The sequence below is a fragment of the Cibotium barometz genome, chromosome 45, assembly GCF_041138505.1.
Source record: "Cibotium barometz isolate CiBa-2024 chromosome 45, ASM4113850v1, whole genome shotgun sequence".
In the NCBI taxonomy this organism is placed as follows: domain Eukaryota; kingdom Viridiplantae; phylum Streptophyta; class Polypodiopsida; order Cyatheales; family Cibotiaceae; genus Cibotium; species Cibotium barometz.
This window is the reverse complement of record NC_141090.1, coordinates 43,072,567-43,087,561: the sequence shown is the minus strand read 5'-3', so window position 1 is coordinate 43,087,561 and position 14,995 is coordinate 43,072,567. Positions and strand designations below refer to the sequence as shown.

Genomic DNA, 14,995 nt, shown 5'->3' with positions numbered 1-14,995 from the left:
TGTGGATTGTAGACAGGTGGTAAGTATACTACTTTACTCTATAATGCTCATTTTACGAGCAAATGGTAAATTTTTCTCTTTTACAGATCCACACTTTAATAAGTGTGTTCGCCCAAGTTATAAGTGAGTTTGGGCGTCCACACTTCATTAAAGTTCGGGCGGACAATTCATAAAGAGATTGGACCAGTTTCCACTCACAGTCGGCCAGGCACATATTCAGGCACTTTTTTCTGCATGTTATGAGCTTTGGGCGGCCTCCCACATGTCAAGAGGAGGGATGGTTTGGACGGGTGGCCCAATAGGCACCCTCCACTCATCCTCTACATGTTGGAAAAGCTTATCTTCCCTCTCTCTCCTCTCTCTAGAATTGGGAGCCAACCATATGAAAGCTTCTCTTTTCATTTTTTGGACACACACACTTAATGGAAAAGCTGTTTTTCTTCTTTTTCATGATTCCCATAGCCATGAAAGCTTGAGAAATCTTACCTCTCCATATAATCACCAATTTGTAAAATTCCCCTTCTATTCATGAATATGAAGCCTCCTAAGTATTCTATCGACCCTGAATTTTCTATAATCCCTAATTACAATTTTGTCAGAAACCCTAATTTTCAGACAACCATAGTACATCTATAGCCCTCTGCTTTAGGCATCTTTTGCACCCAAAAGTCCCAATTTTGGAGTCCGAATACCTGCTAAAAACCCTAATTTATAAAAACCTTAATTTCAGGCGAGAGTGGAAATGGATCCCTAGAAGCGTAGACATTAACCGATGGTTGTACTCAAAGGCAAGAAGCAAAATTGCGGTAAGAGCTCGTTTAAGCTCTTTTTCACTTACTCAAGATCAGGATGCCAATGGAGCATAGTTGCATTTGATTAGCTAGGAGGGATCGAGGAGTGAGACTGTGAAATCAAATGGAAGCTATGGGAAGCAATCAACCGCATCAACAACCATGTTTGCAATGCTGTTTCCATTCGCATGAATGCCTATGGACAGTTTGGCATGTGAATGCCCGTGGAGACATGTAAAAAGACAAGAGAGCTCTCTCCTCCCTCCCTCCCTCCCTCCGAGTTATATTAGATAAAACTCTTTGAAGGAGTCTTGAGTACAAGTTCTTAGAGCTGGGGGTTGGCCCAAGGCTATTCGACCCCTAGTGTGGTGTCTTCTCTCTCTACTCTCTCTCTTTTGTTTATTTTTAGATTTTGTTTAGGTTTTACGCATGACATTGTTGTTTTCTTAAAGATAAGCTAAGTACCCGTGCGACAGCCCTTACAAAGGTCTATTTCATAGACTGCCAGATTAGGGAAAAAGTTTTTTAGTAGAAAAGTAGATGTTTTTCACTATAGATATTCGAGGAGATATTCTTTGAAAAAAAGGAAAAAAGCTCCACCTCAAAAAAAAAGCACGAGTTTTTTTTTTAATACAACTAAAAAAGCACATTAGTTTTTTAGAAATAAAAATAAAAGCATGAGGGTCCTTGGACTTTAAGTACAAAAGAGGAGAAGGGGGAGGGGGGGGGGTTGCTCATTAGTTCTCCACATCAAAACTCGGAATCTACTCGATCAAGAGAGCTGAAAAACTCGGCCAGCTTTCAAGAGCGGGATTTGTACTTGTGTTCGTATTTTGCGGTACTTCATCTCTACAGTCAACACGCAACACACGAGATTTTGCAGCACTACATCTCTACACTTGAGATGCGAGATTTTCCTTTAACAGCAGTAGATCAGCTTCGATTTATCATGGCTGATAAAGCACAAAACGATCGTGAGATGGACGAGAATGTTCTTCTCGACGATAACCATTAGGACGATGACGTGACAATCGATGACTTGGTCACCAAAGTAGACTTCGACACAAGAAAGACCTTGCTTGTGCAGTAGATTTTGAATCTTAAGAACATCATTGTTGTTATGCAAGGACAACAGGGGGAGATGGGACAGGTTACACCACAGTATCGGGGGGGGGGGGGGGGGGGGGGGGGGGGGGGGGGGTTGCTCATTAGTTCTCCACATCAAAACTCGGAATCTACTCGGTCAAGAGGGCTGAAAACTCGGCCAGCTTTCAAGAGCGGGATTTGTACGTGTGTTCGTATTTTGCGGTACTTCATCTCTACAGTCAACATGCAACACACGAGATTTTGCAGCACTACATCTCTACACTTGAGATGCGAGATTTTCCTTTAACAGCAGTAGATTAGCTTCAATTTATCATGGCTGATGAAGCACAAAACGATCGTGAGATGGACGAGAATGTTCTTCTCGACGATAACCATCAGGACGATGACGTGACAATCGATGACTTGGTCACCAAAGTAGACTTCGACACAAGAAAGACCTTGCTTGTGCAGTAGATTTTGAATCTTAAGAACATCATTGTTGTTATGCAAGGACAACAGGGGGAGATGGGACAGGTTACACCACAGTATCGAGATCAGCGAGTTTCTCAGTCACCTATAATTATACAAAGCTACTCAGAGCCATTAGATTTCATGATTATGAATTTGGATAGAGTAGATGTTATCATAGGAAAAGAGTGGTTTCATAACCATGATGCCCAGATAGATTGGAAGGGTCATAAGCTATCTTTCTTCATGGATGGTGTGCCTTCACGTCAATCAAAGAAGTTATGGGGTATATCCCTATAAGAGACTCGACTTTCTCCCATGAATTGTCTTCCTTTGAACCATTCTTCAGAGTTCTAAGACTTAATTAGCAACTTCACAACATGCAGAGTTCTTCCACGATAACTTAGAAATGGCTTTGATTCATGTGAAACATATTGCCTTAAGTCCTACTAGATGACTTCATTATCTAAAACCAAACTATCCACACCCTTTTAATCTGCTGACATGAAAGACGGGACGAATCCTCGCCCTTGGTGAAATTCCGACTTATGGGCAGCATCATTACTCACTTCAACAATTTTTAAGTAGCCCATTGTACCTAAGAGAGAGTTTAAAAACTCTTCTAATTTTGATCCCATTAATCACTTCAACAATTTTTAAGTAGCCCATAGTACCTAAGAGAAAGTTTAAAAACTCTTCTAATTTTGAGTACCTCAATATCTTTTAGGACTCAAAAACAAAACATTAGACACTCTCAATAATTGCTTCTTGTTCACATAAACCTGGAAATTGCAACATTTTATTGCTCTTGCATAAAATCATAAGTTGCTTGCATCTTGATGTTTTGCAAACCAACGGTCCACAAAACCCTACGTTTATATCCGTACATAAACATGAGCTAACTTAGCTTGGTTGTTTGTGCATGTTTTGTATTGTTATATGCAAATGCAGCATACGGAAGCTATTCCTTCCAATTAAATTGTCTCCAAGAATGCTTGCCATACCTTCAAGGATCTAATTAACTATCTCTATTAGACCATCAAACTTAAATTGTATTATGATCACCTCTTGCAAGAAGTGACCCATGAATTTGTGTATCATGACCATGAACAAACTAATAATGAAACTTCATAAACTAAACTAAGTGATTTCTCTCAAAATAGCCAAGCTAATTGCGAAACAGTAGTCTTCATAGGAATGAACCTAGCCATCTTCCTTAAGAGATCCACAACCACCCATATAGGATCATGCTCATGGGTAGTTTGTAGTAATCTTACCATATAATCCACCGAGCCAGGGCTAGGGCTTCCTGCACAATCCCATAGGCATGTGTCTAACTCCAGCGTCCCATAGCACTGAAGCCTGCCTATAGGACTTCAACACAACGACCTACGTACTCGCGCTGTGTGTGGCATGAGCATGCCTACTCTCGTGGTCCAAGCCAGACCTTCAGTGGTGCATCCGTACAACCATGTCTCATGATAACCCAAGCTCTCACTTATATAGTGATAACTACGCCATAAATATCTAACTCGCTATAAAAGGCTATTAGGCTTGTTTTATCAATCCGAAAACCCTGGCCAAGTATCCACCTCCTAATCCCTAATCTCGGGGCCTCACCTTGCTGGATTAGATCCCTAATCCATAGGTAGTGTCCAGGTACTTCCTCTCTTCAAATATTTACACTTAAGCAAAATTAGGGAAATGCTTACTCAAGCTGGTTGTTGACTCCCAAGTCGAGTCCTCTACTGTTACATGCGGAAGCTTTGGGGGTCTTCTTTCAGCCCTAAACACTCCTAGAAACAATCTGATGCAAAACACAGACATGAAGAGAGAGTAGAGAGAGAGAGAGATGCTAGAAATTCAGTATATTAATATAGTACAAAAAGGTACTCTTCTACAGCCCTAGGCTACCTCCTTGGAAAAGGTGATCACCACCAAAATCTCTCCCTATCTGGGACCCTAAGGACCCAACTCCTAAGTGAGTTGAATGAATAGAATGAGGAGTCTTTATGCCTATTTATAGGCCTTCAACAAGACTTGGTAAACTGGCCGACTGCTGGTCGGCCAATCAACAGTTCACTAAATGCCAAAAGTACTGCCCGACTGGGCTTCTTCATGTGCCATGATGCGCCTGCAGCCGACGCCCTCCTAAAGTGCAACCGCTGCCTATGATCAGGTACAGCTGACTGTCTTCCTTTGTATCTAACGCAGCTGACAGGACATCCTTCCATCTATCTCCAAGTCCATACTGCCAAAAGTGCTCTGTGCTCCATCATCTGGTTCATATCATTCTTTTTCTCGCTGCCCTCTTATGGATGAGCATCTGAGCATGTCCATGGCATATTCATGCACATGACATCCCCCTCTGCTAAACTTGATCCCTTTTCTCTCTGAAAGTCCGGCCCGATCTCCAAAACCACTCTCTCACATAATAAGATCTATGCATCTGTTCCATCTAGTCCACCAACCATTCCTGCCCTGACTATAAACATTGTCTTGGTCTTCATTCTTGAGAAATGAGTCTGGCACTCTCACATCACCCCTTGGAGGATAAACCTCCCTTGGGACCGTTGCTCGAGAACCTATCTGGCTCACAGGACTGCCATCCCCTCTAGCTTTGTGGAACACCACCAACAAACCTCCTGGGAGCTCTTCTCGATTCTGTGTTCCTTGCCTTGGGCTTCGTATCCATGTACTTTCCTGTATCTTGGACCTGTACACCATCATATGGGACTTAATCAGTGTTTAGCTTTGCTAAGCCTAATGCTCTGATACCAATGTTACATGCAGAAGCTCTGGGGGTCTTCTTTCAGTCCTAAACACTCCTGGAAACAATCTGATGCAAAACGCAGACATGAAGAGAGAGAAAAGAGAGAGAGAGATATGCTGGAAATTCAGTATATTAATATAGTACAAAAAGGTACTCTTCTACAACCCTAGGCTGCCTCCTTGGAAAAGGTGAACATCACCAAAATCTGTCCCTATCTTGGATCCTAAGGACCCAACTCCTAAGTGAGTTGAATGAATAGAACGAGGAGCCTTTATGCCTATTTATAGGCCTTCAACAAGACTTGGTAAACTAGCCGACTGCTGGTCGGCCAGTCAACAGTTCACTAAATGCCAAAAGTACTGCCCGACTGGGCTTCTTCATGTGCCATGATGCGCTGCAGAGCCGACAACCTCCTGAAGTGCACACGCCGCCGCCTCTGATTAGGTACAGCCGACAAACCATCTGCAGCCAACTGTCCTCCTTTGTATCTAACGCAGTTGACATGACATCCTTCCATCTATCTCGAAGTCCATACTACCGAAAGTGCTATGTGCTCCATCATCTGGTTCATATCATTCTTTTTCTGGCTGCCCTCTTCTGGATGAGCATCTGAGAATGTCCATGGCATATTCATGCACATGGCATCTACCCTATCTTTCCACTTAATCTTATATTCAGGGATCAACTTGTTCCTATGTTGTCTTTCCTGAAATCTATAATCCTCTCATGTTCATGTGGAACAAAGGAAACTCAACTCCCAACATCTCTTTCAATCACCTGACATGAAAGACTAAATGAACTTTCACATTCGGAGGCAACTCCAGTCTATAAGCAACCACACCAATCTTTATAAGGTTCATAGTACCTAGGGGATGACTTCCCAACCTTCCCCGTACATAACGTCTCTGAACTCTTGGTCGCTCTCAAATAAACTAGCATTCCCTCGATTAACTCCCTCAGTAAACGCTGCCTATCAGCATGAAAACATGCACGACCTTGTGCACTTCTAATAGCCTCTTGCGCATTGATTAGCATTTCTTGCATATTTGCTAAGAAATCTCTAGCCGCATCAACCTAAATATCCGTAAGTCCACCTGTTACTCTCCTGTTACCAAAGATCTAGGTTGGTATCCATACATCAGCATAAATGGATTGTAGCCCCCGTAGCCACATGCTTAGCACTGTTATAGGCAAACTCAACCATCATGATGTACTTTTCCCAATCTGATGGTCTATTGAAGACATATGCACGAAGCATATCCTCCAAAACTTGATTCACCCTCGTTGTTTGCTCCCATCAGACTGAGGATGATCACAAGAACTCGTACTCAACATAATCTCCAATCTCTAGAAAACTAGCTGTAGAAATGTCCAAAAGAGAGAAAAGAGTTAGTGTGCAATGTTGCAACAAACTTGAAGAGGCTTTTAGTGTTTATTTTTCTTTCCACAAATTTCCGGAAGTCTTCAATTTTGTCTTACTTTTTTCCACTACAATTTCCCTTCTAGGCCATTCACACAATTCACAGGTGGGCGTCCCCTACCCGTGAATTGGACATGTCATAGCACGCACTCACACAAAAACAAGTCACACCACGTCTTGGCCACTACGGGTGACAAGAGGCCTGCCCTCCCGTAGGTGACACGGGTCCTGGACTCAGTACGGGCGACACAAAGCTCCATGGCCTCCCGTATTGTGTATGTTGGCACGAAATAGAGGAAAACCACTTGGGGCCAAATGGTGACAACTTCTCTAGCAAAAATGACTGAAAGAAGAGTGGAGATGCACTGCAGATCTCACTTACTCAAGAATCCCTAGTCTTATGCTTTGATTCCATGTGAGAATGGATTCAGTACAATACAGAGCAGTAGTACTGTACAAATATGCAGCAAATTCAAGCCTATATTTTGACATGGTTTGTGGCATGTGAACAGGTGGTAAGTATTAATCTAAACCTTTGTTTATTATTATAAAGGTTTTTTAACCTAAGTTGTTCCCAAAAGTTGGGCACCGGCCATTGGCCAATGCCCGGGGCCAAAGGGACCCATGTATGGACAGCCCAGCCTTTGGACACCCTTTTGACCATGTAAACACACATTAGTGTGTGGACACTAAAAGGACGTGCCCACCATTAAAGTTGGTGGGCTATGCCACATAGCACAACGTGAATGGACCCCCTTTCCACCTCCTCCACCAACCTCTCCCACAATTGCTACTCTCTCTCACACACATTTCGAAGTTGGCACATCATCTCTCTCTCAAAAAAATCTGCAAGTCGACCATCACTCAGGAGCTCCCATTACTGCTGTACCCGACAGCACCTTCTGTACCTGTTGTTTGTACTGTTCCTGCTGTACCCAACTGCTGAACTGTACTGTATTGGTGATGTACCTGCTGTACTTAGCTGAAAACCCTACTGTACCTGCAGAACAGGTTGAAAACGTTACCTGCTGAAACGCTACAGTGCCTGCAAGTACACCTGCTGGAAACCCAACTGTACCGGCTGGAAACTCTACTGTACCTGCAAGTACACCTGCTGGAAACCCTACTGTTCCTGTAAGTACCAGCTGAACCCCTACTGTACCTGCAAGTACACCTGCTGGAAACTCTACTATACCTGCAAGTACCAGCTAGTCTGGGCGCTCTGCTAGGCGGCAGCCTCTCCAAGCAGCGTTGCAACTCTGATAGAGCAGGATGGCACTCAAGGCAGGTTGCTCTGGGACTGAATCACATGGCACTTAGCTCTACACACGAGGCGCAAGGCAGCAACAACCGGCCCCTACAGAGGTGGCGACTCAGCACTGCAGAGGTATTTTTGCCCAGTTTCAGCTGCTCCACCTTGTGGGCTACACCATCCAGTCTCACTGCCTTCGCTCCAGGCTGAGCACCGACGCAGGAGCACAGGCGGAAAAGCCAGATAGCCAGGCAGGGGTGGAGCTCGCTGCAGTATTGCAGCCGGGGATCTGGGCGGCGGTGGTGCGTTGTCCAACAGGTCCACCCCAAATGGCGTAGAATATGGACGGCAGGTGGACCTGAAGTGATGGCCACAGGCAGCACTCCGCTCCAGGGAGGCAATGACAATGACTCCGGATAGGCTGGGCAGTCAGACACTCTTGGACTTCAGGTTTTGCAGCAGGAGAATTCAGCAGCAGTTGGGCACAGAAACGTGGTGCAAATGAGCCAGCAATATGCTAGACAAGTGCCTCCACCCTAGTACATGGTTGGGCCAAGAGAGAGAGCAACCTAAGGGGATCTTTTCATATGTGAAATCAGGGAAAAAGAACAAAAGCAACTGCAAATAAATTTGTCCTTTAAAAATATTCAGCAGTTATAAATAGCCATGTCTTCCTTCATTCCTCATTCCTTCCTTGGAGTCAGCACACAGCATATCCCTCTCTCATGCGCGTGGGCAGCACTGTACGCCCTCTTTCCTTGGCAGCCAGTGTTTGCATCCAAACACAGGTTCTATGCAACTTGGGTTCCTCAAAGCATAATAGGAAAACAATGGTACTTGTAGGTTATTGGTGTGTGCTTGTGTTTTTGTTGAGTCTTCTGTTGCATAAATCGTTTTGTCTATTAACACCTGCCTTGATCACTAGCCTTACATTTGGTATCGAAGCTTAGGGCTTCTGCAGAAATTTTTTCTTTTCTAGCCTATTCATAAGCGTCAATTGCCTAGTTAGGGTCACCTTAGTTTCGCGAGAGCACTCGAAAGTCTTCTTTTTGCACCTTAGCTCACTCCCAGCAGTCCTTCTATTTCTGTTCAACCATGACCGCAGACAAGCAATTGGTAGCATTTGTTGGGTATAACAGCCCTTACTTATGTTTGTGTTTGTGTGCATGTGAATCACCTCTTATCAGTGGATAAGATAGGTGTGCCACATGTCAGTAGTTTGTGTGTGTGTGATTTGATTGAATCAAAACATAAGGTCCTGCACCTACAAAAGGCATTGTACTTGGTGGAGTTGTATACATTAATCAATTCTATTTTAGTCGTGCAAATTATTGTCTATCGTTTTCGTTCTCTCTCTACACACACACAGCACAGCCATGGATATCTTCGAGCCTCCATAGCACTGCACATAGACTGCAGTAGGACCTCTGATCCATCAATTGGTATCAGAGTCTTCGTGACCTTCACAAAGTGTTGGCCATGCTCTTGCTACCTGCGCAAGGACTCCTACGCTGAACGTTGTTGCTCTCTCGGCCAATGCTTGCAACCTGCGGCAGATTCACTCACATTGCGGACTTGCTCGTTGGCCTTCCAACCCCAGCAAACCCTCATCTGTTGGCATTCCCAGTGTTGCCAACCTCAACGCCCAGTCCAGCCTGACGGGGAGGCATCCAGACCAGTGAAGCTCAGATCTGTGCAGCCTGGTCCTAGGCTCTTGCATTTATCTCAAGCTCGTGGCCTTCTCTCCTCGAGCTCCTGGTCACACACTGTCGCTCTAGCCCCTACAAAACCTCCTTGTGTTTTCCTGGCCTGCACTTGTTCGAGCCACCCACTCCACACAGCCTAGCTACCAGGGGGGCGTCTGCCCATGCGACTGCTGCTGCTGCTCCACCTGCTGCAGGTCCATCACTCCTACGTGCATCTCTGCCGACCTTCCTGCCTGAAGCACACAAACTTCTGCTTGCAGACCACGTAGCTTGCACCCAGCGACCCTTGATCAGTCACACCGCCACGGCCCTAGAGGCCCTCCATCACCCGAGTGGTTCTCGTCTATGAACGGATTTCTGAGTCCACTCTTGCGCGTTGGACTACTACCCGCCGCTAACGCTCCTACTGCCGGCCACAATCGCCGCCATAATCACTGCTGCACGTCTCCCACACAATAATCTTATCTACAAATAAGATTAGATTAGATTAAGGCTCCAATAAAAGTCAAATTTAATAGAATCCTAAGCACCTGTTCACATGGGCAAAGTTATGTTTTTATCAGCAGCGTAATCAGCATCCACATTAATGCACAGATCTTCATTAGCATACTCTCTCCTGTCTTTGGCATCATCATCACCAAAAACCATGCATGCGTTCCAAGCCACACTTGCTTGGAAATGGCGATGTAAAAGGATCTTCACCGGCATCAAGGGGGGATTCTTCCTCAACTTTTGATCTATCTTTTGATTGAGTTGGGTCCTCTGCCTGAGAAGTCCCCCAAAATGAGATGTAATAATCCTATGTGCGTGTGTTTTTTCCTTGTGTGTGTAAAAGGGCCTTGATGATATAAAAGGCTCCTTTCCCATGTTATACCCTGTTTAGAGTAAGGGGGGGATTATTGTGTATGAAACCAATGTTGGTCATGGACCACTAACTCCTAGTGTAACCTTGGTCTTTGAATCTCTGTTGGGGACAAGCTACATGTGTCATGAACCTCTGAACCATGCATGCTAAGCCTCTGAGCCTGTTGAGGCCAAGCTCACCAGCCTCTAAGCCAAGCTTATCAACCTCTGAGCCAAGTTGCATGAGCCTCTAAGCATACAACTAGAACAAGCCAAGTTCTTACCAAAGTTGGAGCATGTGTATTCTTGCCTAGTGAAAGTTCCTCATCACACTTCCATCTTCGCTCCAAAGGGGGGTTTGGAGCTTCATGTGTGCGAAACAGCCCTTATTTATGTGTGTGTGTGAAAATCATCTCTTATCGGTGGATAAGATAGGTGTGCCACGTGTCATTAGTTTGTGTGTGTGTGTGTGTGTGTGTGTGTGTGTGTGTGTGTGTGTTACATGCGGAAGCTGTGAGTCTTCTTTCAACCCTAAACACCATCTAGAACACACTGATGCAAAAACGCAGACAGAAGGGAGAGTAGAGAGAGAGAGAGAGAGAGGGCTGGAAATTCAGTATTTCATATGGTACAGAAAGGTACACAGATTCTTGCAGCCATGGGCTGCCCTAAAAAGGTAGTTAAATACTAACAAACTCCTAGTACTATGACCCAACCAACAAGGGGCTGAATGGTCACAACAATGAGCACCTAAGTCTTATATAGGCTGGAGATTATCTCATGGACGGTCCAACTGCTGGTCGGCCAGCTCCTGGACAACTAAATCACATAAATGCTGCAGCCGACAGGAATATTCCCTGTGTCCCTCCACAAGATACTCCACAATATATGCTCCAAAATCTGGTTCTGTTCTGGTCTTTTCTTCTTTATCTTGTTGCCTCCTTAGGGTTAGCCTCTGAGATAAGCATGTACATGTGTGTGCACATGACAGTGTGTGTGTGATTTGATTGAGTCAAAAGATGAGGTCCTCCACCTACAAAAAGGCATTCTACTTGATGGAGTTTTATATATCAATCAATTCTAATTTTGTCGTGCAAATTATTCTCTCTCTAGCTTATCGTTTTTTCGGTCTCTCTCTACACACACACAGCACAGCACAGCCATGGGTATCGTCGAGCCTCCATAGCACTGCACATAGACTGCAGTAGGACCTCGGATCCATAAGCATTGTCCAGTGCACCCTCTGAACAGCTCAGGAACCAGCTCAATAACTAGATCCCTGCCTTTTGTAAAGAGCTCCAGGCTCAAAACTCAACACAAGACAAGCATTTATTTACAACCAACAGACAACAGGAGTAACTGCCAATTGCCTTATATTATTGATATAACGATCCAGTACATGAACTGACAGCTTTGGCAAAGTATTTTTGCCCAGAAAATCAAACGGAACATGCAAAACAACTGAGCCCACGGCTCCAGCTAGCTTCTGATATATTCAGAGTTTCCTCTCCTAGCATCTCTCTCGTCTTAACAAAGGTACCAGCCATTATAGGCCTCATCAGCAGTGTCAAAAAAGGGAATTGCAATTGATCTCCAGTAAACTTTTATATCTGGCTACGTTGCCACCTGCAACATCAGGAGCGGCAGCCTCTTGTGTCCCTTTCCAAATAACAGGCTTTAATGCGGAGTAGGGGCTGCTGAAACCACCCTTCGTCAAGGCCTTACTAACTCTACATGGCCAAGCTCTCACTGATCAACTAAAGTTGAAAATATATTCAAGCCTTCAGGATTCCCAAGTTTGCAACTGCATAGCTTACTTCCACCATTGACATTAGGGAAAACATTTTCTTGCATTACTGAAGCTAAGGTAACACACACCACAGACAAAGGGCACTCAAACCCTCCCTAGTGCCATTGTCTTTCATGCATCTCTGCTTAGATTCCTTTTCAAATGGACAGAATCACCTTATCAATGCTTATCAACCAATCTCTAAAACGTGCCCGCAAAATTAGGCCTGCACAAACAATACATTAGCCTATATTTATTCCTTGCAATGATCACATACAATACAAGAACATAAGAACCGACTGTGTTGGATCGAGACTAAAGGCTTGATTGGTGGGCTAATTAGCAATCCAAGACAGGAGTGTGAAAGAAAAAATGTTATGGCATGAGTGAAACAATTAGCTTCGAGAGAAATCTATGCTCTTCCTACTTAGAAATTGCACTGCTTGTATGCAAAAGAAAAGTGTTTTTATGTTCAGAGAAGAGAGAGACATGGATGACAAGGAGATTTCAGTCTTTTTGCGAAGCAGTATCAAATGACTACAAGCAGCTCAAGAAGATGCATATTACACATTTGATCAAAGGTGTTGGCATCTGCTTGCCTAATACACATGCATACAACAATTATCATGCTAAAAATTACAACGGCCTTCAAGGAATCAAAAGGGATAAGTAAGGCCACTACTACACCCCCACTTTCTAGACACGAAGCAGAATTTGAATTATAGACTAATGATTTATAAGTGTGGAAATTGCAAAAACAGAGTCTTCTGTCGTACCTTCTCTTTACAGGTGCCTAACTCCCACTGCCTTTGCACCTTGTTAGAATGGGTTTGCTCTCTCTTAGCATTGCTAATGTGTGGGGTTCGTGCCCGTTTCTTTGACACCTTCACAGTACTTTCTGAGTTGCCTTTGCCAGGTGCAGTGGTGCCCTTATCCTTTATCTTCCAACTGCTGCCTCTCCGGATGATAACTTTATCCACCCTCCAGCCCTGCAAACTGGTGTCAATGACAAATATTTCATTCCTTGAGCTTACTTCACTTTCCATGTCATCTTTCCTTTTGTTCGAATCAGCAGACTTCTTCTTCAAGCTTTTCTTTTGCTGAAACAGAGTGTTTTCTGTCACCTCCGTTTCTGGGGAAGAACTCTGAATATCCATTTTCTCCTCAGCAACTACTTCAGACTGCGAGGTTGGGTTCCCTGAGTCAAGTTCGTGAGTGAGGTTAGTATCAAACTCAACCGTCTGAAGCTGCAAGAAAGTTGTGGTAGCAAAAGGAGGCTCCGGATCTGCAAAGGTTGAGCAAATCTTTGGCTTCTCTTGCTTCCGGTGGCGCTTCTTCATGGCACCTACAGATTCCTGAGAGCTCAAGCTGCAGGTGTCCATGCAGAACAAGTCTGCAAACATGTTGAAGTAGAGCTGAGATATTGCCACCCCCGTGGTGGCATCCTGGCAGGGTGAGTCCGTATAAGGTGAGTCCGTACAATTTCCTGGCTTTCTCGAGCCTTCGTCTTCAACCTGGTATGGAGAAGAGGAAAGATTCTGCTCTGCGGTGTTATTTCCTGCTCCCGAGCCCAGCCATGACTGCTTTCCCCATGGTGCTTCTGTAACCGAGCTGTGGCTATGGCCAGAGTCTACTTCTGCAGCACCATTGTTGCAGGAAGTGGCTGGGCAGCACAAAAGTGCGTTTGGGATATCAAAACCGAGAGTTCGACATGAAGAAGTGTCTGCAACCTTACCACGTCTGTCATCGGAGCCTCCATAGCCATCCTGCACCACATCAACCCTAGCCTGCTTAGTGCTAACATTATCCTGTTCAGGACAAGAACCCTCCGTTTCTTCAGATGAAAACCTACGTGATGTCAAGAACTCTTCAATGCTCAGATCGGGATCTACAGGAAAACCCTTGGCAGCTCTCAACCTGTTTAGCCAGTTCGCGGAACCCCTGAATTTTGGAGCGGAGTATATCATGGTGTGGTCTCCATCGCTGTATTGTATGTGTTCAGCGGCAGGATTGGGAGGAGGTGAGGGTTTGGACTCTACTGCTGCAGCAAGAGCGGGTGAGAGCAAGCTTCCATCGCTGCCGTTGTCTGCACGGACCTGGAGGTTATGCTGGGGTTTGCGGATCCTCATTGTAAAGAAGAAAAAGGGGTAAAACGCGCACACAGAGGTGGAAAAACCCTAACCTAAGTTGGAGGGAGAAGAGGGCTATGCAGTGCGCATCGCAGCGACCAAGTGCTAGGAAAAGGAAAAGCAGCAGGAGTTGTAAGCAGAGGAAGAAACTAAACCACATAATCGTGCAAAGCCTCTCCTTGACAGATGAAGCAGAAGAAGGAAAAGAGGAAGAAGAAGACGCTCCATCCCAGTCTGTATGTTTTTCTGTTGCTGAGAATAATCACGAGTGATGATGAAGTAGTCACGGAGGAGGAGCGACGGGGAGGCAGGCTAAGCCCTCCATGCTGATAAACGCAGACGCGGGTAAGAATGCAGATGCAGAAGGCATGATACTAGTGCGAGTCAAGCACGCCAACTCCCTTCTGAAGGGCCTTATAATGTACAATGATTTCACATGGAGAACGAGCGATAGAGGGAGACAGGGGGGGAGCTGAAATTTGCAACCCTGCCACCTTTGCCTTTCAAGTGAAAACCATTAGTCAACAAAATGTACTTGAAGTGTTTTGTGTTTAGCCCCAATTTTAAAGGTGGGTAAGGTTAAATAAGTACCCAAAAAAAATTTGATGGTGGTGTCCTAAAATCTCGTTTCATTTAACCTTAGGAAAAGGAAAGTTTGAAGGTGGGTAAGGTTAAATAAGTACCCAAAAAAATTTTGATGGTGGTGTCCTAAAATCTTGTTTCATTTAACCTTAGGAA

At 44.7% G+C, this 14,995-nt stretch overlaps 1 protein-coding gene across 2 annotated transcripts in view; it reads right to left on the bottom strand.

Annotated features, from left to right (window-relative positions):
- Positions 1–14,704, bottom strand: part of LOC147612791 (uncharacterized) — a 41,988-nt gene extending 27,284 nt beyond the window's left edge. The window contains exon 1 of one of the 2 annotated variants that reach the window (XR_015263531.1): positions 12,905–14,704. Coding sequence is in view for 1 of the 2 variants with exons in the window: in XM_086783402.1 (XP_086639528.1) it covers positions 12,905–14,257 (1,353 nt within the window). In the remaining variant the exon portion in view is untranslated. The remainder of the gene's footprint in view (positions 1–12,904) is intronic. The other variant, XM_086783402.1, reaches the window with a different exon arrangement.
- Positions 14,705–14,995: the final 291 nt, after the last annotated feature.